Source organism: Carcharodon carcharias, chromosome 5, assembly GCF_017639515.1.
Source record: "Carcharodon carcharias isolate sCarCar2 chromosome 5, sCarCar2.pri, whole genome shotgun sequence".
NCBI lineage: Eukaryota > Metazoa > Chordata > Chondrichthyes > Lamniformes > Lamnidae > Carcharodon > Carcharodon carcharias.
The window spans coordinates 201,698,360-201,726,014 of record NC_054471.1 but is presented as its reverse complement, the minus strand read 5'-3'; the positions used below and the strand labels follow the sequence as shown (position 1 = coordinate 201,726,014).

General features: G+C 41.3%; 1 protein-coding gene across 4 annotated transcripts in view; it reads left to right on the top strand.

The window, feature by feature from the left end:
* Nucleotides 1-27,243, top strand: part of ccm2 (CCM2 scaffold protein) — a 135,128-nt gene extending 107,885 nt beyond the window's left edge. For all 4 annotated transcript variants that reach the window (XM_041188431.1, XM_041188433.1, XM_041188432.1 and 1 more), the window contains exons 8-10: nucleotides 12,089-12,218; nucleotides 17,100-17,238; nucleotides 23,763-27,243. In XM_041188431.1, coding sequence (XP_041044365.1) covers nucleotides 12,089-12,218; nucleotides 17,100-17,238; nucleotides 23,763-24,043 — 550 coding nt within the window. In that variant the 3' untranslated portion in view covers nucleotides 24,044-27,243. The remainder of the gene's footprint in view (nucleotides 1-12,088; nucleotides 12,219-17,099; nucleotides 17,239-23,762) is intronic.
* The last annotated feature ends 412 nt before the right edge of the window (nucleotides 27,244-27,655 follow it).

Sequence of the window (27,655 nt, the reverse complement as noted above, 5' to 3'; positions counted from 1 at the left end):
TGATGGAAGATTTAAGGTTTTGGGCAAGGGATGCAGTGCAGATGTGAGGAAGAACTTTATGCAGTGAGTTGTAATAACCTGGAACTCTGCCTCCAAGAATAGTGGAAGCGGAGACAAATGATTTCAAGAGGGGATTGGGCAGTTGAGGGAAATAAGCATACAAGGTTAGAGCTTGGGGGAATGGGACTGGCTAGATTGCTCTACAAAGAACTGGAATGGGCTGAATGAACCCCCCCTTCTGTACCTTAACGACTGACTCTTAACTCCAGTTGAGATCAAACAAGTGTTTTGTGTATAGTTCTGGCTACCAAACTTCTGGAAGAATGTTTAGAAAATTTGCTGAAAAGATTTGCGGGAATAGTTCTAGGGATGAGGGACTACAGTTAAGTGGATAAATTGGAGAAGCTGGGTTGTACCTGAAGGTCCAGAGGGGATTTGGTATTGGTGCTCAAAATTGAGGGTTTTGGACAGTAGTAGGAAATAAATTGTTCCTGTCGGTGGAAGGGTCGAGAGCAGAGGATGCAGATTGTATACTGAGTGACAAAAGAGTCAAAGGTGGCATGAGGAAAATCTTTTTTTGTTACCAGTGGTTAGGATCTGGAATACATTGCCTGAGAGGCTGGTGCATGCAGATTCAGTCTTGACTTTTAAGGGGAGCTGAATAATCAGCTGAACAAAAAAATTACAAGGCTACAGAGTGAGCGCTGAGAAATATGACTGAGTTGCTCTTAGGAAGTGTAAGCATGGACACATTGGACCAAATTGTTGCCTCCTGTGCTGTGTAGCCATTCTGATTCTATGACTGCGTTAGTACTTACAGTAGAGGAAGAGGATAGCATGCCAAAGTAATTCATTAACCTTGTTTTCATTTACAAAATCAGTCATCGGTTTAAGTGGCCCACATTGCTCCTGATCACCCTCTTGCAGGTTTATTTTCATATTGCCATTTTGTCAACATATATTTTCTTTGTCTGCTTTCATTTGTTAGGGTAGTTTGTGTGCTTTGATGCATTTTCTTCATCTTAGGTTGACCCGTACCTCTTTAGTTGTTAATGCTTTTTGGCAAGTAGAACTCTTGCCCCTTCAGGTTTAAACTGGTTCTGTATCGCATTCCGCATCACTTTCTTAACACTTCCCACTGATAATCTGTTATTTTACCCATTAACAGATTTTCCCAGTTTACTGTGCCTCCTCATATTGAAGTTAGCCTCACCTAACCTAAATCTAGATTCTTGGTTGTTTTGTGTTTCTCCTTTTCATACACCATGTTGAAGTCAGTCATATTATCATTCTTGGATAAATGTTCATGCACTATTAGGCTTTTAACTAAATCTGGCTCATTATAGATTACTAAGTCAATTAGGGCCTACCCCCTTGTTGATTCTCAAACACGTTGCAGGAAACTATCATGAACATAAGAAATTAACCTCCTTTCTGACATGAGCTAGTCATCTGTTTATTCAAAAATTAAAATCCTCCATTAATTTTTAAAAATTTTTGCTACATGCTTGTCTAATCTCTTATGCATTCTATACATTGCAGCTGCTACCAGGTTTATAAACAATTCTCACTAGTCTTAAATCACTTGAGTTAAGTCTACCCATAAAAGTCTTCACTCCCTGCTTTCATTTGTAAAAAATAAAAATAAACTGCGGATGCTGGAAATCTAAAACAAAAACAGAATTACCTGGAAAAACTCAGCAGGTCTGCCAGCATTGGCGGAGAAGAAAAGAGTTGACGTTTCGAGTCCTCGACCCTTCAACAGAACTGACCTTTCTTTACAAGGAGAGGGAAATATAAGCTGGTTTAAGGTTGGTGGGGGGGGGGGCGGAAGAAGTGGAGGGGGGTGTGTGAGGATAGGAGCAGATCATCAAAAGATGTCACAGACAAAAGAACACAGAGGTGTTGAAGTTGATTATATTATCTAAACGAATGTGCTAATTAAGAATGGATGGTAGGGCACTCAAGGTATAGCTCTAGTGGTGGTGGGGGAGCATAAAAGATTTAAAAATAATGGAAATAGGAGGGAAAAAGAAAAATCTATATAATTTATTGGAAAAAAACAAAAGGAAGGGGGAAACAGAAAGGGGTGGGGATGGAGGAGGGACGTCAAGACCTAAAGTTGTTGAATTCAATGTTCAGTCCGGAAGGCTGTAAAGTGCCTAGTCGGAAGATGAGGTGCTGTTCTTCTAGTTTGCGTTGGGCTTCACAGGAACAATGCAGCAGGCCAAGGACAGACGTGGGCAAGAGAGCAGGGTGGGGTGTTAAAATGGCAAGCGACAGGGAGGTTTGGGTCATTCTTGCGGACAGACCGCAGGTGATCTGCAAAGCGGTCGCCCAGTTTACGTTTGGTCTGTCCGATGTAGAGGAGAGCTCCCAATGCGGTTTCCTCTACATTGGAGAGACCGAACGTAAACTGGGCGACCGCTTTGCAGAACACCTGCGGTCTGTCCGCAAGAATAACCCAAACCTCCCTGTCGCTTGCCATTTCAACACTCCACCCTGCTCTCTTGCCCACATGTCTGTCCTTGGCCTGCTGCATTGTTCCAGTGAAGCCCAACGCAAACTAGAAGAACAGCACCTCATCTTCCGACTAGGCACTTTACAGCCTTCCGGACTGAATATTGAATTCAACAACTTTAGGTCTTGACGTCCCTCCTCCATCCCCACCCCTTTCTGTTTCCCCCTTCCTTTTGTTTTTTTCCAATAAATTATATAGATTTTTCTTTTTCCCTCCTATTTCCATTATTTTTAAATCTTTTATGCTCCCCCACCCCCACTAGAGCTATACCTTGAGTGCCCTACCATCCATTCTTAATTAGCACATTTGTTTAGATAATATCACCAACTTCAATACCTCTGTGTTCTTTTGTCTGTGACATCTTTTGATGACCTGCTCCTATCCTAACACCACCACCACCACACACCCCCCCCCCCCCACCCCGCAACCTTAAACCAGCTTATATTTCCCCCTCCTTGTAAAGAAAGATCAGTTCTGCTGAAGGGTCATGAGGACTCGAAACGTCAACTCTTCTCTTCTCCGCCAGTGCTGCCAGACCTGCTGAGTTTTTCCAGGTAATTCTGTTTTTCTTTCATTTGTATCTCTTTATCATTGAAGAGATTTCATCCTTAATCACCAATTTGCACCTGCATGTCATATTTCAATGTGTTCCTTACACTCGTGTTTGTGTAAAGAATGCTTATTCGAGCTACACGTCCTAACCTGTCATGCACACTTTTATTTCTTTCTCATAATTTAATTACTTTACCTCTTAGTTTCCTCCTTTACCTGTAATGTCTAAAGCATATATTTTGACAGTTGCTTTGCATTTTTCTCCTTGTATTTGTTTTAGAACTAATCCACATGAGGCCCTCCTACTTACTAGTTTAAAGCCTTTGTGACTATCTGATATCCTTTCTGCTAGAACCCTGGTCTCAACCTGGTTTAGGTGGAGCCCATCTCAACAGTACTGTCCCTCCCTATTCCAATACAAGCACCCATATCCTGAGAATTGGAATGCTTTCCCACATGACTCCTTGAGCCAAGTGTTACTATCTAATCTGCTTTACCCAATGACAATTTGCATGTTGCTCAGATGGTAACCCTTAGTGATCTTTAATGTAACCCCCCACACTCTGCAAGTAGGACCTCTTGCCTATCTTTCCTGCATTCTCAATTTGGACAGCAAGGACTGGGCCTTCCCCCTCACGTTCCAATATTCTGTCAAACAGTTTGAGGTGTCCCTCACCCTGCCATCAGGTAGGCAACATATGTGGGACACTTGTTCTGGTTACAGGCGCTATCTTTTACCCTAAATTCTCAAATTAGTTACAGCTTCCATAATGTGTTTTCCCCTTCCACTGTCTTGTGTAGCTTCCTGATGCTAGGGTCAGTTTTCTGGCTGACCTTCTGACCTTATCTTCATTGGTAGCATGTTATGCCTGTTGATTAGGGTCAATTTCTGCAGTCCCCCCTCCTCTGTCTCATCAGATATTCTGATCCTGCACCTCTCTATGAAGTGTGATCGAGATCTGGAGCAAACTATCCTGATAGTCTCCTTCTCATGCCTCTGTCTCCATCTTGCATCTAGTTCATTGATTTTGAGCTGGTGAGATTCTAGACAGACACTTTACTGTAAACATGCTCACTTGAGTCAAACTCACATATAACTGCAGGGCAGGCATGCAACCTGCGCTGTCATACTTTAGTCTGTTAAATACATTTTAGTCTAAGATTTTGACTAACTTGCACTAAGCACTGAAAGACTGGACTTTTTAAAAAATAAATAAATCTTCTATTACAAGCTTACACAAACCACTACAAGTATTGGAAGCAAATAAAGCTAAACCTTGTCCTCTGTGCCTAGTTCCCAACTTTAGATACTTTGCTATGCATTTCCCTGCTGTTTTCCCCACAGTCCTACAAATTTCTCTTCTAAATATTTATTCAATTCCCTTGAGTTATTATTGAATCTGCTTCCACTTCCTTTTCAGCCGTACATTCCAGATCATCATAATTTGTGTATAATTAATTTTTAAAGAAAGCCATGTCGCTTCTGGTTTTTTTGCCAAGTCGCCTTACATCTGTCCTCTGGCTACTGACCCGCCTACTGACCAGTTTCCTCTGGTTACTGACCCGCCTACTGACCAGTTTCCTCTGGTTACTGACCCGCCTACTGACCAGTTTCCTCTGGTTACTGACCCGCCTACTGACCAGTTTCCACTGGTTACTGACCCGCCTACTGACCAGTTTCCACTGGTTACTGACCCGCCTACTGACCAGTTTCCTCTGGTTACTGACCCGCCTACTGACCGGTTTCCTCTGGTTACTGACCCGCCTACTGACCGGTTTCCTCTGGCTACTGACCCGCCTACTGACCGGTTTCCTCTGGCTACTGACCCGCCTACTGACCGGTTTCCTCTGGCTACTGACCCGCCTACTGACCGGTTTCCTCTGGCTACTGACCCGCCTACTGACCGGTTTCCTCTGGCTACTGACCCGCCTACTGACCGGTTTCCTCTGGCTACTGACCCGCCTACTGACCGGTTTCCTCTGGCTACTGACCCGCCTACTGACCGGTTTCCTCTGGCTACTGACCCGCCTACTGACCGGTTTCCTCTGGCTACTGACCCGCCTACTGACCGGTTTCCTCTGGCTACTGACCCGCCTACTGACCGGTTTCCTCTGGCTACTGACCCGCCTACTGACCGGTTTCCTCTGGCTACTGACCCGCCTACTGACCGGTTTCCTCTGGCTACTGACCCGCCTACTGACCGGTTTCCTCTGGCTACTGACCCGCCTACTGACCGGTTTCCTCTGGCTACTGACCCGCCTACTGACCGGTTTCCTCTGGCTACTGACCCGCCTACTGACCGGTTTCCTCTGGCTACTGACCCGCCTACTGACCGGTTTCCTCTGGCTACTGACCCGCCTACTGACCGGTTTCCTCTGGCTACTGACCCGCCTACTGACCGGTTTCCTCTGGCTACAGACCCGCCTACTGACCGGTTTCCTCTGGCTACTGACCCGCCTACTGACCAGTGTCCTCTGGTTACTGACCCGCCTACTGACCAGTGTCCTCTGGTTACTGACCCGCCTACTGACCAGTGTCCTCTGGTTACTGACCCGCCTACTGACCAGTGTCCTCTGGTTACTGACCCGCCTACTGACCAGTTTCCTCTGGCTACTGACCCGCCTACTGACCAGTTTCCTCTGGCTACAGACCCGCCTACTGACCAGTTTCCTCTGGCTACAGACCCGCCTACTGACCAGTTTCCTCTGGCTACTGACCCGCCTACTGACCAGTTTCCTCTGGCTACTGACCCGCCTACTGACCAGTTTCCTCTGGCTACTGACCCGCCTACTGACCAGTTTCCTCTGGCTACTGACCCGCCTACTGACCAGTTTCCTCTGGCTACTGACCCGCCTACTGACCAGTTTCCTCTGGCTACTGACCCGCCTACTGACCAGTTTCCTCTGGCTACTGACCCGCCTACTGACCGGTTTCCTCTGGCTACTGACCCGCCTACTGACCGGTTTCCTCTGGCTACTGACCCGCCTACTGACCGGTTTCCTCTGGCTACTGACCCGCCTACTGACCGGTTTCCTCTGGCTACTGACCCGCCTACTGACCGGTTTCCTCTGGCTACTGACCCGCCTACTGACCGGTTTCCTCTGGCTACTGACCCGCCTACTGACCGGTTTCCTCTGGCTACTGACCCGCCTACTGACCGGTTTCCTCTGGCTACTGACCCGCCTACTGACCGGTTTCCTCTGGCTACTGACCCGCCTACTGACCGGTTTCCTCTGGCTACTGACCCGCCTACTGACCGGTTTCCTCTGGCTACTGACCCGCCTACTGACCGGTTTCCTCTGGCTACAGACCCGCCTACTGACCGGTTTCCTCTGGCTACTGACCCGCCTACTGACCGGTGTCCTCTGGTTACTGACCCGCCTACTGACCGGTGTCCTCTGGTTACTGACCCGCCTACTGACCAGTGTCCTCTGGTTACTGACCCGCCTACTGACCAGTGTCCTCTGGTTACTGACCCGCCTACTGACCAGTTTCCTCTGGCTACTGACCCGCCTACTGACCAGTTTCCTCTGGCTACAGACCCGCCTACTGACCAGTTTCCTCTGGCTACAGACCCGCCTACTGACCAGTTTCCTCTGGCTACTGACCCGCCTACTGACCAGTTTCCTCTGGCTACTGACCCGCCTACTGACCAGTTTCCTCTGGCTACTGACCCGCCTACTGACCAGTTTCCTCTGGCTACTGACCCGCCTACTGACCAGTTTCCTCTGGCTACTGACCCGCCTACTGACCAGTTTCCTCTGGCTACTGACCCGCCTACTGACCAGTTTCCTCTGGCTACTGACCCGCCTACTGACCAGTTTCCTCTGGCTACTGACCCGCCTACTGACCAGTTTCCTCTGGCTACTGACCCGCCTACTGACCAGTTTCCTCTGGCTACTGACCCGCCTACTGACCAGTTTCCTCTGGCTACTGACCCGCCTACTGACCAGTTTCCTCTGGCTACTGACCCGCCTACTGACCAGTTTCCTCTGGCTACTGACCCGCCTACTGACCAGTTTCCTCTGGCTACTGACCCGCCTCCCACTGCAAACAGGTTCCTCTGGTTACTGACCCGCCTCCCACTGCAAACAGGTTCCTCTGGTTACTGACCCGCCTCCCACTGCAAACAGTTTCTCCTTATTTACTCTATAAGAAACCAATCGCAATAGTTTGTCACCTCTATCAAATCTCCCCTTAATCTTCTCAGTTCAAAGGGAAACAATCCCAGTTTCTTAAGAGTCTCCATGTAACTGAACTCATTTATTCCTGGTACCTGTGCACTGCCAAGTCCTACCTCTCACTACTGCTTGTCTAAGCCAGCAACCTATATTGTAGCTAGGAATTCCTGATATTGTGAGCGTTTCCACCGTGAGTAAGTAGCAGTTTTCAATCACTTAGAGCAGCTGTAGGAATTAGGAACTAGTAAATTACCAGATAACAACTTAATTTCTGGAAATGTCACCTGATAAACCAATACTACTCATTGAATACGACTTGCTGGAAGCAGTGATGGTAGCAAAAGTACAGAACCGAATCTGGGTGAGGGAACCTCAGTGCCTGTAACCAAAAGTGGCTTGATAACGCAACTAACCAAGCTGGCAGGATCCTAAAGAACATAGCCGCTAGACTGAGCTTGCGGTAGGTTCTGAAAGAAACAGTGAGAAAGAATAACTTATTTTGACCTAATCCTCACCACCTTATTTTGCACTGATCCCTCTGTCCATTACAGCATTGATAGAAGTGATCATCAAACTGTCCTTGTGGGGACCAAAGCTTGTGTTCACACTGAGGACACCCTTCATTGTCATATACCACCACTGTGTTAAATGGGCTAGATTAAGACCAATCTGGCAGTTTAAAACTAGGCACGTTAGTCTTCAGCAGCAACAGAATTCTATAGATCTCTGTAGGGACTGATCTCTTTTGGGGGGGATAAAAGGCCCTCAAACTGCCAGTTATTAGCTGAAGGAATGACCTGACAAGGTTTCATCTTTTAAAACTGACTCAAGAAGCAATCGCCTGCAAGAAGAAAATAGTGTTTAGCCAATTTATACTTTAACTAATGAAAGTGACATTTCTCCTGTATATCATCACCCATCGCACCTCTCCATGGAATTAGTCCTTTTAACAAACAGCCCACAATTACTCTCCACCAACACCGCCCCCCCCCCCCCCCCCCCCCCCCCCCCCCCCCCCCCCCCCCCCCCCCACCCCGCAGTGGGTTCCTGTATCTCTACTTTGCGAAGTAGTAAAGTCAAATGACCAACTCCAGGTGCTTTCCTCAGTTTTCAGAGTTGCTTAAATCCACCACCAGCAGTAAAGTCTGTTTTGATGATTCTTTCCCCTGGCCATGCCAGGATAGATCTCCCAGGACATATCATTATATCATTCAGATTCCATTACAGCCTTGGCCTAAGGCGAGTGACTGCTAATGACATCAAGGCAGCATCCAACTGCATGTGGCAGCAAGGATCTCTTGTAAAACTGAAATTAATGCAGATTGTGGATTCTCAGGTGGCTGGAGTCATACCTTGCACAAAGGAAGATGGTGTGAAGAATGATCATTTATGCCCCAAGATATAGCTGCATGTATCAAGGCAGTGTCCTAGGCCCAGCTATCTGTAGCTGATTCATCAATGATCACTTTGCCATAGGGTCAGAAATAGGAATGATTGGTGACTGCATAGTACTCTGGTCTATTGGTAATTCCTCATATAATTAAGCAGCCTGTGCCCTTATACAGAAAGACGTAGACAACAATCCAATTTTGGAAATGTAAGTGGGAAATAACATTCACACCATGCAAATGCCAAATGATAATCAATAAAGCCTAACCACAATTTTCAGTACCAAGTCACCTGCAATCAGCATCATTGAGATTACTATTGACCAGAAAACGTTAGAATAGCCACATCAATGCAGAGCTACTAGAACAGATCAGAGGCTAGGATTCTGCAGCTAATGGACCTGCCTGATTTTCCCCAAAGACCCTCCTCTACATAAAAGGTGCAAATCAGGAGTGTGTTAGAATATTTTTCACTTGTCTGGATGGGTCCAGTTCCAACAACACTTAAGCTGAACAGCATCCAGGACAAAGCAGTCCACTTAATTGAGAGCCCATCCGCTCCTTACACTATCAGTGCGTTCTTTCTACAGCACTGCATCAACTTGTGAAGCACCTCTTGCTGTAATCTCCCCCACCAAGCAGTGTTGGGGCAAGCAAATGCATGAGAATGCCAGCATCTCAAGGTTGCAAACCATCTGAACTTTGACACGATGGCTGGACCAGAATCCTGGAATTCCCTGCAAACAGCAATTGGCATTGTGAACTGCCGTGGTTCAAGGAATCCCATAACTTCCATCACCTGAAGGGCAATAAATGCAAACCATGCCAACAGCAAAAATATTTTTTAAAACTGCTCAGGGCACGCCAGTACCATTGTTGAATTAGATTTGTGAGGCAGGTATTGGAGAAGGGGCCAACAGTGGCAGCATAGAATAAAAACAAAAAGCACTGGAAATACTGAGGTCAGGCAATAGCTGTGGAGAGATGAGTTTAGTTCAGATTTCCAGCAACTGGAATATGTTCCTTCTGCAGAAGTGCCATCATGAAAATTGGAAAGGGGTGAAGGAGAGAGAAAGGTTTGTGCTCGAATTGGGCAGGAGGGTAAGCAGTATCAAGAGGATACCACAGATGTTTTATACCTATAGATCAGTTTGCTACAAGCCTGTTGCAAGTTAAGCTAAATGGGCTTAGGGAAAGTGTTTAACAAAAAGGAGTGTATCCAAGTATTATGCAAGTCGCAATACATTTGTCAATTGTAGCTGAACTGATTGGATGGAATTCACAAACCAATTAATAAATGCAGGCCTCACTCTTGGCCTTTCTTTTGTAATAAGAAAATTAATAAAAATAAGAGGCTTAATAGACATTTTAATAAAATGTTTGAATGAAATTCTCCTCAAAGAACCTGTTTCAATGCAATAGTTTGATCTGGGATTGTTTTCCTTCATAGAAAAACCTCTTGACTAATGAATAAGTTCAGAGAATATGGAGTCAGGGAACAAGTTGCAAAATTGATTCCTAGCTGCCTTCAAGATGAAGCGGAGTCGAATAAAGTGTACTTATTCAGATTGGCAGCTGGTGGGAAATGGTGTCTCATTGTTATAACCAGTGCAGTTGGTAAAACAGTTATTTAAAAATCTCAGAGGGAAACTTTAAAAAACCGTCATAATCTATAATTTTAAGTGTTATGTTTGAGATGCGACTCTAAATGCAGGAATCAGACCACCAGTTCTGTAGGCTTTACATTAAACTAAAGGAAACATGTTATTAATTTCCACAGGTTAGAATATATATACACATGGCTACAAATTACTATCATAACTTTTAACAAATTCCCAAACTAAGCTCCATTAAGGCAATAGCAACCCATAGGCTTAACCAAACACCAGGCAAAGCATTTGCAACTTACAAGTTCAAAATGAAGTTCTTTCATTTTGGTTGTTGTGGAATCAGTTGGAGGCCTGCAGCTGCCTTTTGATCTCACATTGCCTCTGCTCTGCATACCCAAAAACTACGGAAGCTATACCTACCAGCCCCATTCTCATTGTATCAACAACCTCTGAACTAAACCTCTCTAACAACAAAACCCTTTCATAGTACCAACTTCATTAGTAATATAAACATATTGCTTGGTAGCTGCTAGAAAGGCATCATTTTCACCCCACTTGAATGCTGTATTCAAAAAACGCAAATGCATGCTATCTCTCTTACATATCAAAACTAGTACACATCAAAACACCCAGACTAGCTGGTTTTAATCCAATTAAGACACCTGCAGACTAAACCTCGATTTTAAAAGAAATATTTTCCAAAATATTATATGCATTAATAGCTTCATGGCATTCATAAGGATCAGTGCTGAGACCACTGCTGTTCACGATTTACTTGGACAATTTGGACTTTTGAATCAAATAATTGTTAAATTTGTGGATGACATTAAATTGGAGAGAGAATCAATGCTAAGAAGGATGGCAAATAATACTTGCAGAATGGGCAAGTAATTGGCAAACTAAAGGTGATGTGCAGTGGTATATTTTGGTAGGAATAATAAGGAAGTCACATTACTTGGAAGGTGCAAATCTAGGTGAGGGTGGAGGATCAGAGGGATCTCTGAGTACAAATACATCACTAAATGTTGTGCCACATGTTAGCAAGGCCATTTTAAAAAAAAAAGCAAACCAAGCACTTGGCTTTAATTCTCGAGAGATAGAATTGAAAAGCAGAGAAGTTATGCTAAACCTGTATCAAACTTTGGTTGCACCATTGTGTCATTCTGGTTGCCATTTTGTAAAAAGGATATAGAAGTACTAGAACGTGTACAATGAGCATTTACAAGGATGATGCCAGAAAAGCTTGGGTGCACATAGTGGGAAAGGATTGACAGGCTGGTCTCTTTCTCTTGTGAAAGGAAGGCTAAGGGGTGACCTAATAAAGCTCCTTAAAATTATGCAAGGTTTTGGTAGTGGAAAATGTTTCCTCTTGTGGGAAAGGGCATAACAATCTAAGATAGTCACCCAAGGAATCCCAATAGGGCATTCAGAAGGAACTTTACCCAAAGAGTGGTAAGAATATGGAACTTGCTATCAAAGGGAGTGGTTGAAACAAATAGTATAGATGCATTTAAAGGGGGCTAGACAAACATGAGAAGGGCATAAATGATTACAACGGTAAATTTAAATGAGGAAAGATTGGAGGAGGCTCGAGGAGCATAAAGACTGGCATGAACTGGTTGCGCCAAATGGCTTGTTTTTGTGCCATTTATCTGATGTAATCTTGTACCCAATGAAGACAGATGCTTACCAAAGTTTAAATGTCTAATTTTTAACTAGATGCATTTTACAATGTAACTGAATCTTTGTTTATAGCTTCAGGTTTGGTTGTAAGTCAATTTGTCTTGGCCATTGGGTGGCCCAATTAAATATACAATTTTTTTTGGTTCACTCAGGTCTTTTCATGGTTCAGATACTGGGGGAAATTCACCATCTTCAACTCTACCATCACCTCAAATCAAAAATGTTAGTGACAGTGAACTCAGTACTTCTGCAGCTGAACTGCTTCAGGATTACATGATGACAGTAAGTTGTTGTACATGGTATCAAATCACACGTTTCTGCTTTATGATGATAAAATGAAAATAGTTATGCTGATTCTTACTGAAGTATTGTTTTGTGTGGTAGTGATTTGTGCAGTTGCCTGCCATTAAGGTGACCAGAATTGCTGAAAGACTCCTGGGCCCATCCTGTAATATGTCCAGCAGAAAGCAGAGCTGTGACATACTCACTTTCATGAATGTACAAATAATCCTGGATATGGAGAACAGTATAAATCCCTTTCTCCTTTTTTAAAAAAGAATACATTTTTACCGTAGTCTTTTTCTTTAGGTTAAACTTGTTTATCATTTTTCTGTTCTTGACTTTGTGGGAATTTGACTGTCTCGTCCTTTACAAGTAGCTTGTACCTGATTTTTTTTGCACTTGGTGAAAATGATATGCAAAACAGATAAGAGTAGACATGAAAATTAGTTTTGCCATTAAAGGGGTTGAAATACTTCAATTTTGAATTTTTGTCAGGCATCCTGCAGGCTTATTGCATATTTTGTGAATAATAGACTTGTAGGTCTGGAATGATTATGCTTCAGTGCTTAAACTCTGTAGGTATTTCCTGTTGCATACTAAATATCATACCTTGAACATTGTCCAAAATCTAAAAGGTGTGTTATAACTCCACCCTCTGGCTTTAATGTTTAATAGGTATGCTGAGAAATTGGAATTCAAGTCAAGTCCAGCAGAAATTCTGAAATTTGATTGTAGCATCTGTTAATTACAGCCACCGACTCATAAATGGGGCAAGAAGTCTTTGACATATTGTACATGTTCTAACATTGTCTCTGATTCACATTGAGATAACAAATTTAATATTTATAGTGTTGCTTCATTGATTCTCAAATATTGTCAATTTTTACATTTTTCATTTTACAAACTAATTTTTAAAGTCTGATCAAGCTGCACTATATCATTTTGGCTGCAACTGTGAATTTTCTTTGCAGCATGAGAAGATAGACTGTTTCCAGACTAACCCAGGAAACTACAAAAGCTCTCTTTTTTCACTAACGGCATGCACCTCTTACTACAATTGTTCATTGTTAAATATTATCAATGTGACTTGTTTTTACTTACAATAAGATCAAGGAGGAACTCTGAGCTGTTGTTTCTTTCTACCCAGTGGGTACTTCAAATGATTTAAATGCTAAGAACTGCAACTTTAGTAGTGGGTTTGACATCACAGTGGAAGTGTATTCAATCTGATGTCAAACCCAGTTTAAAACATGTTCAATGTTTCATTGATCTCCCTGAGCATTTAAAAAAAAAGCTTTGTGGAGTTAATTTAGATGTTTGGAGGTTGCCTTCACTATTTAAATTCTAGTGGCTGGCAATGGAGGACTACCATGTATGCAAAGAACTTTGCAATTTCAGATAAACAGTATAGCCTAGATACCATCTGGTTGGATCCAATTCTGTAGTTACTAGTCTCGATCTGATAGCTACAGTGTAAATGCAGCACAAATCAGGCACAATTCATGACTTGGTAATGCAACAAATGGTCAATACATAGTACTGGTATTCATTAACTTGAAAGGCTTTTTTCGTACTGCACTTGTGTTTTGTAACATTAAACTGGGCTCTCACTTTAGGTTTCAGAAGGGTTTAAAAAACCCACCTAAAATAAGTTGAAACAATTAATAGAAACTAGGAGCAGGAGTAGGCAATTTGGCCCTTCAAGCCTGCTCTGCCATTCAGTATGATCATGGCTGACCCTCTATCTTAACGCCATATTCTAGCTTTCTCTCCATACCCTTTGATGCCCCTAATATCCAAAAAATTATCAATTTCTTTCTTGAATATACTCAGCGACCTGGCCACCGCAGTCTTCTGTGGTAGAGAATTCCACCCTCTGAGTGAAGAAATGTTTCCTCATCTCAGTCCTAAATGACCTGCCCCGTATCCTGATGCTGTGCCCCTAGTTCTAGATTCCCCAACCAGGGAAAACATCCTCCCTGCATCTAGCCAATCTATCCCTGTTAGAATTTTATACATTTCAATCAGACCCCCTCTCATTCTTCTAAACTCTAGTGAATACAGGCCCAGTCGAACCCATCTCTCATACGACAATCCTGCCATCCCCGGTATCAGCCTAGTAAGCTTCGCTGCACTCCCTCTATGGCAAGTATTTCCTTTCTTAGGTAGGGAGACCAAAACTGTAAGCAATATTCCAGGTGTGGCTCCAACAAGGCCTTGTATAACTGCAGTAAGACATCCCTGCTTCTGAACTCAAATCCTCTTGCAATGAAGGCCAGCGTACCATTTGCCTTCCTAATTGCTTGCTGCACCTGCCTGTTTACTTTCATTGACTAATGTACAAGGACTCCCAGATCCCTTTGTGCATCTACATTTCCCAATATATCACATTCAAATAATACTCTGCCTCTGTTTTTCACACCGAAGTGTATACCTTCACATTTATCTATACTGCATCTGCCATGTGTTTGCCACACAATTTGTCTAAATCACACTGAAGCCTTCTTGCATCCTCACAGCTCACAATCCCGCCCAATTTTGTCATCAGTAAACTTGGAAATATTGCATTTGGTTTCCTCATCCACGTCATTTATATATAATCGTGAATAGCTGGGGCCCAAGCACTGGTCCCTGCGATACACCATTAGTCACCACCAGCCATCCAGAAAAAGACCCATTTATTCCCACTGTTTCCAGTCTGTCAACCAATTCTCAATCTATGCCAGTATATTACCCCTGATCCTATGTGCTTTAATTTTGCTACTAGCCTGTTATGTGGGACCTTATCGAAAGCTTTCTTGAAATCCAAATACATCACATCCACTGGTTCTCCTTTATCTATTCTACTAGTTACATCCTCAGAAAACTCCAGTAGATCAGTTAAGCATGATTTCCCTTTCATAAACCCATGCTGACTTTGTCTAATCCCATTAATGCTTTCCAAGTGTTCTGTTACCATGTCTTTTATAACACACTCTAGCATTTTCCCCACTACTGATGTTAGGCTAACTGGTCTGTAATTCTGTTCTTCCTCTCCCTCTTTTTTTAAATAGTGGGGTTACATTTGCCACCCTCCAATCTGTAGGAACTGCTCCAGAGTCAATAAAATTTTGGAAGATGACCATCAATGCATCCAATATTTCCAGGGCCATTTCCTTTGGTACTCTGGGATGTAGATTATCAAGCCCTGGGGAATTTTCAGCCTTTAATTTCTCTAGCATTTTTTTCACTAATACTGATTTTCTTCGATTCCTCCCTCTCACTTGACCCTGGGTTCCCTAATATTTCTGGGAAATTATTTGTGTCCTCTATGGTGAAGATGTATCAAAATGTGTGTTCAATTCTTCTGCAGTTTCTTTGTTCCCCATTATAATATCTGTCGTTTCTGACTAAAGGACCTACATTTCTTTGCTAATCTTTTTCTCTTCACATATTTATAGACATTTTTACAGACAGTTTTTACGTTCCTTGCAAGTTTACTCTCATACTCCGTTTTCCCCTTCTTAATCTTTTTGTCCACTTTTGCTGAATTCTAAACTGCTCCCAATCCTCAGGCTTGCTGCTTTTTCTGGCAATTTTATATGTCTCTTCTTTTGGATCTAATACTATCCCTAATTTCTTTTTTAATCAATGGTTTCAATGGTCTCCTGATTCATTTTTGTGCCAGACAGGAATGAATAATTGTTGTAATTCATGCATACATTCTGTAAATATTAGCCATTACCTATCTGCCGTCAGCCCTTTTAGTAAGGTTCCCTAATCCATCATTGCCAACATGCACCTCATACCCTCGTAGTTCCCTTTATTTAGATTCAGGACCCTAGTTTCGGGTTCAACTTCTTCACACTTCATCTTAATGAACAATTCTATTATTTTATGGTCGCTCTTCCCCAAGGGACCCCGCACAATAAGATTGTTAATGAATTGTCATTACACAGTACACAGCATAGGATTGCCTGCTCTCTAGTTGGTTCTTCAATGTTTTGGTCTAAAAGACCATCCTGTGTACATTCCAGAAAATCCTTCTCTACAGTATTATTGCTAGTTTGGTTTGTCTGATCTCTGTAGATTAAAGTCACCCATGATTACAGTTGTATCCTTATTGCATGTGTCTCTAATTTCCTGTTTAATGCCTTCCCTTACGTTTCCATTACTGTTTGGAGGCCTGTAGATAACCCCTGCCAACGCTTTCCACCTTATATTATCTCCACCCAAACAGATTCCACATCACGATTTTCCGAGCCAATATGCTTCCTCACTTTTGCATCGATTTCCCCCTTAACTAACAGTGCTACCCCTCCTCCTTTCCCTATTTGCCTGCCCTTCCTAAATATTGACTACCCCTGGATATTCAGTTCCCATCCGTGGTCACCCAGCAGCCATGTCTCCATAATTACAGCTATATCATAACCGTTTATATCTATTTGTGCTGTTAATTCATTACTTTACTACAAATGCTCTGCGAAAGGCGACAATGCCTTTAGACTTGTCTTTTTAACCTTGTTAGTCATCTTAGCTTTATTTTGCACTATGACCCGATTTGTTTTTCACCCTTGGTTTTTTTTGCCTTCCACTTTTGCTCTTTCTTTTCTCTTTCGTTTCTATCCTTGTTTCCGCCTCTGTCTCCCTGCTCAGGTTCCCCTCCAATTGGTTAAATCAATTCAAAAAATTTAAAACATTTTTATTTGCTTATGGGCATGTATTTTAATGTAATAGATTTACTGTATTGTTGTGGTCATCCAGTTGTCTGTGGAGAAATTTGATTGAACATACTGGAGGGTAATTATACTAATTATACTAGAGAGCGATTGTGTAGGTACTTAATTTATAGTTTCTGGTCACAATCTCATAGTGTAATTAATTGTGAATTCTGTTTTGCAGCTGAGAACAAAGTTGACGTCTGAAGAAATCCAGAAGTTTGCTATGCTTCTCCATGAATATCGAAATGGTGCCTCAATTCATGAATTTTGCATCAGTCTTCGACAGTTGTATGGTGATGGTAGAAAGTTTCTTTTGCTCGGTAGGTTATAGGTTCAACATTAAATGGTTGGTTAGCAAATTTTTATGGTTTTACATTGATTTATCTTAATTTGTTTTGAGTAAAAATAAATAATTTAGTTCTAATCTGCCTAACAACGTAACAGGAGAAGATCATTCAACCCCTTGAGCCTGTTTTACCATTCACTTTGGGCATGGCTGATCTTTGCCTCAAGTTCACTTACCCACCATTAATCTATTTCCCTAAATACTCTTGCTCAACAGATATCTATCAATCTCGATCTTGAAAATGTCAGTTGACACAGCATCCACTGCCCTTTGGGAAAGTGAGTTCCAGCTCTGTGTGAATGGCTGGTTTCTGATTTAACTCTTATTGACCTCACTCTACAGAACTTGCTCAAATATGATAAACCAAAGTATATGTTTCAGCCCTACAGCATTGCAAATAAATGAAGTAGACGTAGCACACTGGAACCAAGGACATTGCTCTCACTAGCTGAAATAGGCTTCCCCAACCACTGAACAAGCCTTAAAACAAGAGGCTAGATTTGCACTGCATTTCATTTACTATTCAAATTTCCCGTATTCTGCATCTCTTTCTAAGGAAATATGTTTTCTCTACTTTATCCCCACATCTTTTAATAGCTTTTCATTCCAAAAATTATGGAATTCTGGCACCAATGTGCATCATGTCTTGTTTTTCTATGTTCAAGTTCATTTGCCACTTAACTGTTTAGTGGGCAACATAAAATAATATTAGGAATAAGAGTAGACCATTCGGCCCCTCAAGCCTGCTCCGCCATTCAGTAAGGTCATGGCTGATCTGATTGTGTTTTGATTTCCACTTTGCCATCTAACCCGCCAACCGTTGATTCCCTCGCCTGATGAGAATCTATCTACCTCTGCCTTAAAAATATTCAATGATCCCGCCTCTACCACCTTCTGAGGCAGTGTTGCAAAGTCACACAACCCTCAGAGATAAAAATTCTCCTCATCTCGTACCTAAACTGGTGATTCCTAATTTTAAAACCGTGCCCCCTGGTTCTGGACTCACCCCCAAGAGGAAACATCATTTTGACGTCTACCTTGTCAAGGCCGTTCAGGATCTTGTATACTTCAATCAAATCACCCTTCACTCTTCTAAACTCCAATGGAAACAAGCCCAGTCTGTCCAACCTGTCCTCATAAGACAACCCACTCATTCCTGGGACCAATCTAGTAAATCTCCTTTGAACCGCCTCCAATTCATTTACATCCTTAAATAAGGAGACCAAAACTGCACACAGTATTCAAAGTGCAGTCTCACCAATGTCCTGTATAACTGAAGCATAACCTCCTTACTTTTACGTTCAATCCCTCTTGTAATAAAGGATAGCATTCCATTAGCCGCCTTAATTACTTGCTGTATCTGCATACTAACTTTTTGTGACTCTCGTACTAGAACACCTAGGTCCCTCTGCACCTCAGAATTATGCAGCCATTTTCCATTTAAATAATACTCTGCTTTCTTCTTCTACCTGCCAAAGTGAACAACTTCACATTTTCCCATATTAAACTCCATTTGCCAGATCTTTGCCCATTCACTCAACCTACCTATATCCATCTGCAACATCCTCATGTCCTCTTCATAACATACTTTCCTACCTATTTTTTGTGTCATCTGCAAATTTAGCTACCATGTCTTCACTCCCCTCACCTAAGTCATTGATGTAAATCGTAAAAAGTTGAGGCCTCAGCACAGACTTCTGCGGGACTCTAGTTTTCTAATGTTGACTTGTTTCATTCTTCCTCAAATTACTAAGCACCCAATTTGGTGTCATCTGTAAATTCTGGCATTGAGTTACTTATTCTGATGTTGAAATATTCAATATAAATTTTGATTAAGCGGTCCCCATGCTGATCCTTGTGGGCCACTGGTTTTGACCTTCCAATCTGGATAACTACCCTTTACCTATACTTTTTCCTTTGTAGCCCATTTGCTATCTTCGGCTATTTGTCCCCTGCTTCAGGCTTTGTATCTGAAAGCACGTAGCATTCGGAATAAAATTAATGAGTTAACAGTGCAAAAAGAGATAAATAGATATGATTTGGTCGCTATTACTGAGACGTGGTTACAGGGAGAACAGGTTTGGGAGTTGAATATCCAAGGGTACTCAGTGTTTCAGAAGGATAGGCAGGAAAGAGAAAGAGGTGGTGTAGCTTTGTTAGTAAATAAAGAGATCAGTGCTATAGTGAGGAATGATATAAGCACTGGAGAGCAAGATGTAGAGTCAGTCTGGGTAGAAATAAGAAATAGCAAGGGCAAGAAGCCCCTGGTGGGAGTAATCTATAGGTCCTCAAACAGTAGTTTAGCAGTAGGGCACAATATAAACCAGAAAATAATGGGAGCATGTAAGAAAGGCACGGCAATAATCATGGGTGATTTTAATATGCATATAGACTGGACTAATCAAATTGACAAAGGTAGCCTCGAGGGAGAGTTCATAGAGTGTATTAGAGATTGTGTTTTTTGGAGCAATATGTTGTGGAACCAACCAGGGAGCAGGCTATTCTGGAACTGGTTTTGTGTAACGAGATGGGATTAATTAATGATCTCAGAGTAAAGGATCCTCTAGGGAAGAATGATCATAGCATGCTAGAATTTCAAGTTCAGTTTGAGAGCAAGAAACATGAGTCCCACACTAGTGTTCTGGAGTTAAACAAAGGTAACTACATAGGCATGAGGGCAGATTTGGCCCTAGTGGACTGGGAAGGAAGACTACAAGGTAGAACAGTTGATGAACAGTGGCAGTTATTTAAGGAGATATTCAATTCCTCCCAAGTAAAATATATTCCAAAGAGGAAAAAAGATGGTAAGAGGGGGAAATAGCATCCATGGTTAAGCAAGGAAGTTAAAGATAACATAAAGGCAAAAAACTAAGGCACACCAAATTGCAAAGGTCAGTGGCAGGCTGGAAGGTTGGGAAACTTTTAAAGATCAACAAAGGGTTACTAAAAAAATAATTAAAAGCGAAAAGGTAAATTATGAAAGAAAACTAGCGTAAAATGTAAAAACTGATAGCAAAAGCTTCTGCAAGTATATAAAAGGAGAGAGAGTAGCTAAAGTGAATGTTGGTCCCTTGGAGGATGAGACTGGGGAGTTAATAGTGGGGAGCGCGGAAATGGCAATGACACTTAATCAATATTTTGCTTCAGTTTTCACAGTGGAGGACACTAGTACCACCCCAAAAGTAACAGGTAGTGCAGAGGGTATAGAGAAGGAAGAATTTAGAACAATCACCATCACTAGAGAGAAAGTACTGAGTAAAGTATTGGGATTAAAGGATGACAAGTCCCCAGGACCTAATGGCCTACATCCCAGGGTCTTAAAGGAAGTGGCAATAGAAATAGTGGATGCATTGGCTATAATATTCCAAAATTCCCTGGATTCCGGAAAGGTTCCAGTGGATTGGAAAAATGCTAATGTAACACCCTTATTCAAAAATGGGGGGGAGACAGAAAGTAGGAAACTACAGACCAGTTAGTTTAATGTCAGTCGTTGGGAAATTGTTGGAATCCATTGTTAAAGAAATTGTAATGGAGCATTTGGAAAATCAAAATGCAACCCATCAGAGTCAGCAAGGTTTTATGAAGAATAAATCATTTTTGACTAATTTGCTAGAGTTCTTTGAAGATGTGACAAGCAAAGTGGATAATGGGGATCCTGTAGATGTAAGATATCTGGACTTCCAGAAGGCCTTTGATAAGGTGCTGCACAAAAGATTAATACACAAGATAAGATCACACAGAGTTAGGGGTAATATATTAGCTTGGATAGAGGATTGGCTAACCAACAGAAAGCAGAGAGTTGGGATAAATGGGTCTTTTTCTGCATGGCAAGCTGCAACTAGTGGGGTGCCACAGGGTTCGGTCCTTGGGCCCCAACTATTTACAATCTATATTAATGACTTGGATTCAGGGATAGAAGGTACTATAGATAAATTTGCAGATGACATCAAAACAGGTGGGAAAATAAGTTGCATTGAAGAAATAAGAAATTTACAAATGGATATGGACAGGTTAGGTGAATGGGCCAAAATTTGGCAGCTGGAGTTTAACGTGGATAAGTGAAAGGTTATCCATTTTGGCCAGAAGAATAAAAAGGTGACTTATTATTTAAATGGAGAGAAACTTCAAAATGCTTCAGTGCAGAGAGACTAGGGTGTCCTTGTGCATGAATCGCTGAAAGCTAGTATGCAGGTACAGCAGGTAGTAAGGAAGGCAAATGGAATTTTGGTATTTATTGCTAAAGGAATAGAATATAAAAATAGGGAAGTGTTGTTGCAACTGTACAAGGCATTGGTGAGACCGCACCTGGAGTACTGTGCACAGTTTTGGACCCCTTACTTGAGGAAGGATGTGGCTGCACTGTAGGTGGTTCAGAGGAGGTTCACTAGATTGATTCCAGAGATGTGGGGCTTGTCTTATGAGGAGAGATTGAGCAGTTTAGGTCTTTTCTTACTAAAGTTTAGAAGGATGAGAGGAGATCCTGAGGTATATAAGATGCTGAAGGGGATAGACAAAGTAGACGTGGAGCGGATGTTTCCCCTCCTGGAGCATTCTAGAATAAGAGGCCAGAGTTTTAGGCTAAGGGGTGGTAGATTTAAACCAGAGATGAGGAGGAATTACTTTTCTCAAAGGGTGGTGAATCTGTGGAATTCACTACCTCAGAGTGCAGTGGTTGCTGGGACACTGAATAAATTTGAGGAGATAGACAGATTTTTAATTACTAATGGGTTGAAAGGTCATGGGGAGAGGGCGGGAAATTGGAGTTGAGGCCAAACTGAGATCAGCCATGATCGTATTGAATGGCAGGGCAGGCTCGAGGGGCCGAATTGCCTTCTCCTGCTCCTAGTTCTTATGTGTCCACGTACCCAAACTTTTATTTGGAGCCTGCTTGTGATACCTTTTTCGAAGTTTTTATGAAGATCCAAGTAGCACAATCTACTGCATTACCCTTATCTGTTCTTTGTGTTACTACTTCAAAGAATCCTGTCAGGTTAGTTAAGCATGACCTAGCCTCTTGGAATTCAGGATGACTCGTACACTTTTCTGATTTGTAGATCCATTCCTCTATAACATTAACTGTCCGTCCTAAGGCACTACACTTTGTTCTATGGAACCTTTCTTTTAAATATATAAACTAGTACCTCTGCTCTCTCCTACCTAGTTTCCTTGGGTATGCTTGCATGGTATCATCTGGACCTGGGGACTTAGCCTCTTTTAGTTTTTTTGTTAGTTAATTACTTTCCCCCTTTGTATCCCAACTGTTAATTGTTAGAAGTTCATGCTTCAGTGAAGTTTGCATTTCATTATCTTTACTAAAAATGAGGCAAAGTAACTATTCAGTATTTTTTCCATTACCTGTGAGTTTATCTCCCTTATCCTTCAGTGGCCCAGTGCTACTTTAATTTTCCTTTTGTGTCCACCAAATGGAGGACAAATCCAACCCGACCAATTAGCCACCCAATCAGTCTACTCTCGTTCATCAGCAAAGTGATGGGAAGGCAGTGCTATCAAGCAGCACGGGCTCAGCAATAACCTGCTCAGTTTGCGTTCTGCCAGGGCCACTGAGCTCCTGATCTCATCATAGCTTTGGCCCAAACAGGGACAAAAGAGCTGAACCCCTGAAGTCAGGTGAGAGTTATTGCCTTTGACCTCAAGACAACATTTGGCCAAGTGTGACATCAAGGAGCCCTAGCAAAACTGGAGTCAATGGGAATAAGGGGCAAAACGCTCCACTGGCTGGAGTCATGCCTAATACAAAGGAAGATGGTTGTGGTTGTTGGAGGTCAATCATCTCAATCCCAGGACATCACTGCAGCAGTTCCTCAGGGCCAACCATCTCTATCTGCTTCGTCAATGACCTTCACTGTTTTATAAGGTCAGAATTGGCTTGAGGTAGTATCATATTCCAGCTTTATGCCCCTGGCATTTACCACCCCCCCCCCCAACCGCCCCCAATGTTGTGTTATTGAACTTTAAGATTCTCGTTTATGAACTACTATAATTTATTTACTGATTGGATAAGGATACTCTTTTGTTCGTTTTGAAACCATTTTTAAGTAGAAGTTTTAGAATTCTGTCATGAGGTAATCGTGATGGGAAATTGTGAATATTATGCAGTTACCAGTTGACTTCCATAGGTTGTCTCAGTTGCTGTTGGCAAGCATCAAGTGGAAGCCAGAGTTCGTCTACTGCATCATAGTGATTTGTTTTGTATGGTCTTGGAGTAGATGGCAAGTGGCTTTGGGTGGAAGTCTAATTACTGATTTGATTTTTACTGCACATTCCACCAAATTTAACTAAGTCCAATGTGTACATTTTTAAGATGTCAACACTAAAGTTTGAATAAATCCAAACTGGTATTTTTGTAGTATATTTTGAGTAACTTTGAACAACAATGAAGTGGGTTGTAAAATACTTTTGTATACCCGATGTTTTTTATTTCTGTTGAGTTTTTCACCTGTTTTTGCGGTTAAATAGTCATGCTGTTTTGTCTTCTAGGGCTCCGACCTTTCATTCCAGAAAAAGACAGCTTACATTTTGAAAATTTTCTAGAAACTATTGGTGTCAAGGATGGAAGGGGCATTATAACAGACAGTTTTGGCCGATATAGAAGGACTTTGAGTAATGCATCCAATTCAACTACGAACGGTAATGGAGCAACTGCAGGCTCAGATGATCAGTCGGTGCCTTCTGAAGGTGATGAATGGGACAGAATGATTTCTGATATTAGTCATGATATTGAGGCCCTTGGCTGCAGTATGGATCATGATTCGTCTTGAAACTGAAATATTTGCACATCCTGTCAGCCTTCAGACTTCTTTCTTATGCAGATGTGTTCCTAAATGAAGTTTACTACAATGTGAATATTTAAATAGATTGTTAAAACATTTCTACAAAATGAAGAACATGAAGAAATCAGGCCATATAATTTTTTTTATTGTTGAAAATACTGCAGATTTGTATTCGAACCTTTTGTAACAAAGCAAATAGCTGTTATGCTTAATTGTTTCCAGTAGTGGGCAAGACCTTCCTTGTCATTTCACATGGTTTTGTATTTTAACTGCACAAAGTTACATATTGCAGTATATTGTGATGTCAGGGATGATTTAATTCACTTCTGGGCACACTTCTCATTTTCAGCCTGTAGCTCCAAGAAATTGAAGTTTGTATGTCCCATTTCTGCTCTATGGTGTTGCAGCATGTGAGATGATGTCTGGTGCTAGCAAATAATACTGCACACTTCAACAACCTGTGAATCTTGACGGCTGCATGTTAAAATGTAGCTGCTGAAATTTGCCTGAATGTGACCCAAATAGGCAATGTATTTCCTATTATCCTCATGGAAGGTGCAGAAGAGCTGGTATATCATTGTGAAGATTTGAGCTTACATATAGTTGCAGTGCATTATTGCTATTGCAAATAATTTTAAAATCTTCATCAAAACAATTCAAATAATTGACATATTTCTCTAAGAGAGAATCTTGCTGCAGACCTTATGTTCTGCCATCAACTAAAGGCTTTAAAAATCCCTGCAAAGGTTTGCTATTATCCCTGCAATATCTATGGTCTGTTTCCATTTTCAAATAAGGGAAAGCATCATATCAGTTAAATTTGTAGAGTTTTAAACAAAGGTTTAATGTTCTAGTGAAACGAACGATAGGGTGCACCATAATGGTGTGTCTGTAAATTGATACTTTTTAAACTGTCCTTTCTATTTCTGCACACCCAATGCAAATATTTTTAAATTTAAATGCTAATTAAAAATAAGGATTATTTAATCATGCCCCATTCAGTTGCAGATTTTTCATGTAAGATGCTATCTTGACTCTCCCATTTAATGAGGACTAAGGTGAAGGAACAAACCTTCAAGAAATCATAGCAATGTAACTTCTAAACTTGGACAATAGTCCCTTTGGGTGCTGTATATAGACTGCATTTAAACTACCCTTTTTAATTAGTATATCGATTTGTTTATTGATATCACTCAACATTTACCAGTAGATGTAATGTATTCTATATGTATGTGACAATGTGCAGTGAGTAGAATATGTGAAATTAATATGCAGAGCATGTGAAAACAAGAAAACCTGAAAGAATAGGATCTGCTAGTACTGCCAGTATAATGCCCCTTGGATCCACTTCAGGTTAATGTGCATCATAGCTGCTTCAATATCCTAGCTGTTGTTTTGATGTGAAGCAACTTGGTAGCAATAGTTCAAGTGCTTTGATTTTATGCTTAGGTTGTAAACCGAACTGCAATATTATACTATAATAGCAATATGTGTTAAATCTGCAATATTCCTTCCCAAAGTCAATGCTATTTTCTATTTATTCTGTCATAACTTCAAATTTGAACAAATTGAAAACCAATGACATTATACTGGCAGACGGCATGATGGGTTTGCCAGTGTGGATGTTAGGAACTAAGTGTGTGTACCCAAGAAAGTGGATGAGTGTGTATGATGTCATTGGAGTGATTGCCTTCTTTTAAATATTGAAAAGGAGTTAAGGAAGATACAGCTGTATTAACGAAAGATTTCAAGTACAAGTAGATGTAAATGTTTGGACTATTCAGGTACAAGGAGGGTGGGTGGAAAATGAAGCTGTCCACTCTGGATATGAATATTAGAAGTCTGTTGTTTTCTGCATCAATTGCCATTGCGATGATACCTTTTTTGGCTGTTTGTTTTGTTACATCCCATTTGACTGAAGTTATCCTTTTTGTATATTTATTTCTTCCAACCTGCTTGGAAATTTGCCCATTTACTTTACAAGTATGTACAACTTAATTATGCTCATTTACACCCTGAATAGAATACCTGCAAAAACAATTCAATTTCAAGCTTGTTGTGGCACTAAAGGACCAATGTGCATGTTTTGTAAGGCTTACCTGTTATTTTCAAGCTGTAGACTGTGAATTCTGGAGGATGAGTGGCCATCTTCAAACCTTTCTGCTTCTGACCAACTAATTCTGGTGGTGTTGAAGTGCAATTTGCTGTTTTGTTCCATTGGTCAAATACTTCACCTATTGTCAAACTACCAACTGGGTTAACTGATACAACCCAGACATTCACAATGAAGCCGAAATGAAGGCTGAGATTCTAACTCAAGTTTGCATGCTTAGCAAAGCAATCTAACCATGCAGACTGGTTTACTCCAATCACTTGTCAGTTGAACTGTTTATCTGTAGTATAGCATAATTTAGGTTTTCATAATCTGGTTTGTTTAAACAGTGAAGCTTTGGTGTGCTCTATAGTTAATCATAGTTGAATGTTGGGGTTGTTTTTTCCAGCGAAGGTGATGAGAATCATTTGCTCTTGGTATTCTGATGCAACTGAGATCACTTGAAAAGTGAGGTGGGCAAGGATAAAATGAAAGTTGATTCCTTAAATGCAAATCCTTTTTAAATCACCTCCATTCTGCATGTAGCCATTTTCTCAGTTAGGAATAGAACAATAATTCATTTCAGGATTGCTATCAGAGATGTGTAATGGTGAATGAAAAAATGAGGTCAAGAATTTTTGATGTTTTCTCTCTTTAAACCAAAACTAGCAGTATTATAGTTTAATTGTGATTAAGTTATAGAATAGTACAGTAAGAATATTTTCTGATGCCTGTTAAAAGGCACCACAACAGAACTTATCCTTGCTGCAGGATATTTTTGGGACAGAAGTGCACTTCACACTGGAACATGTGAAATAGTTAATTAGCCAGTGAGGCATACTAATTTGTCTTAATGCAATAATTTGAATTTTACTCCCTGCAAATTTACCTGCAGCGTCCATTATTTGCTTGATACAGAACCTGGCCTTGTTTGCTGAAAATATTAATCTGGTAAATATAACTCCCTCACCATGGGGAATATAACTGTCTTCAGCATAAGTAGCAGAGCTGTAATATTTCAAACTAGGTCAAATGCATATTTATTTTGGGGTCTATTTATGTCCAGTCTGTTTAATAAAGGAGACTTTGCATCTTTGCAGTGTTTCTGTTTGCATGTTGCATCAAATGCTGTTCAAATTTGTTTTAAACCCACTTTTTTTTTAACATCACTCCAGGCTTCATTTTGTAACTTTGCCTATCTATACTATTAATCTGATATCTTAGATTTGAGATCTTTTAAAATTAACGTTAACAGATGGAACAATCCAGAGTGAAGTTCAGTACATTGATGATCAAGTTGATGTGCAATGGCACCACTTCTACCAAGGATTAACTTCCACATCCAACTTGACTACTCTTCCTCTCACCTCGCTTCCTGTGGTGGACTCTTTTTCATTCTCCCAATTTTTCTATCCCTTATCACATTTGTTCTGATGATGCCATGTTTCCCTCCCTCCTAGAAACATGATGGGGTTCCCCTTTTTTTCTCTCCACCTGCCCAGTTTCTT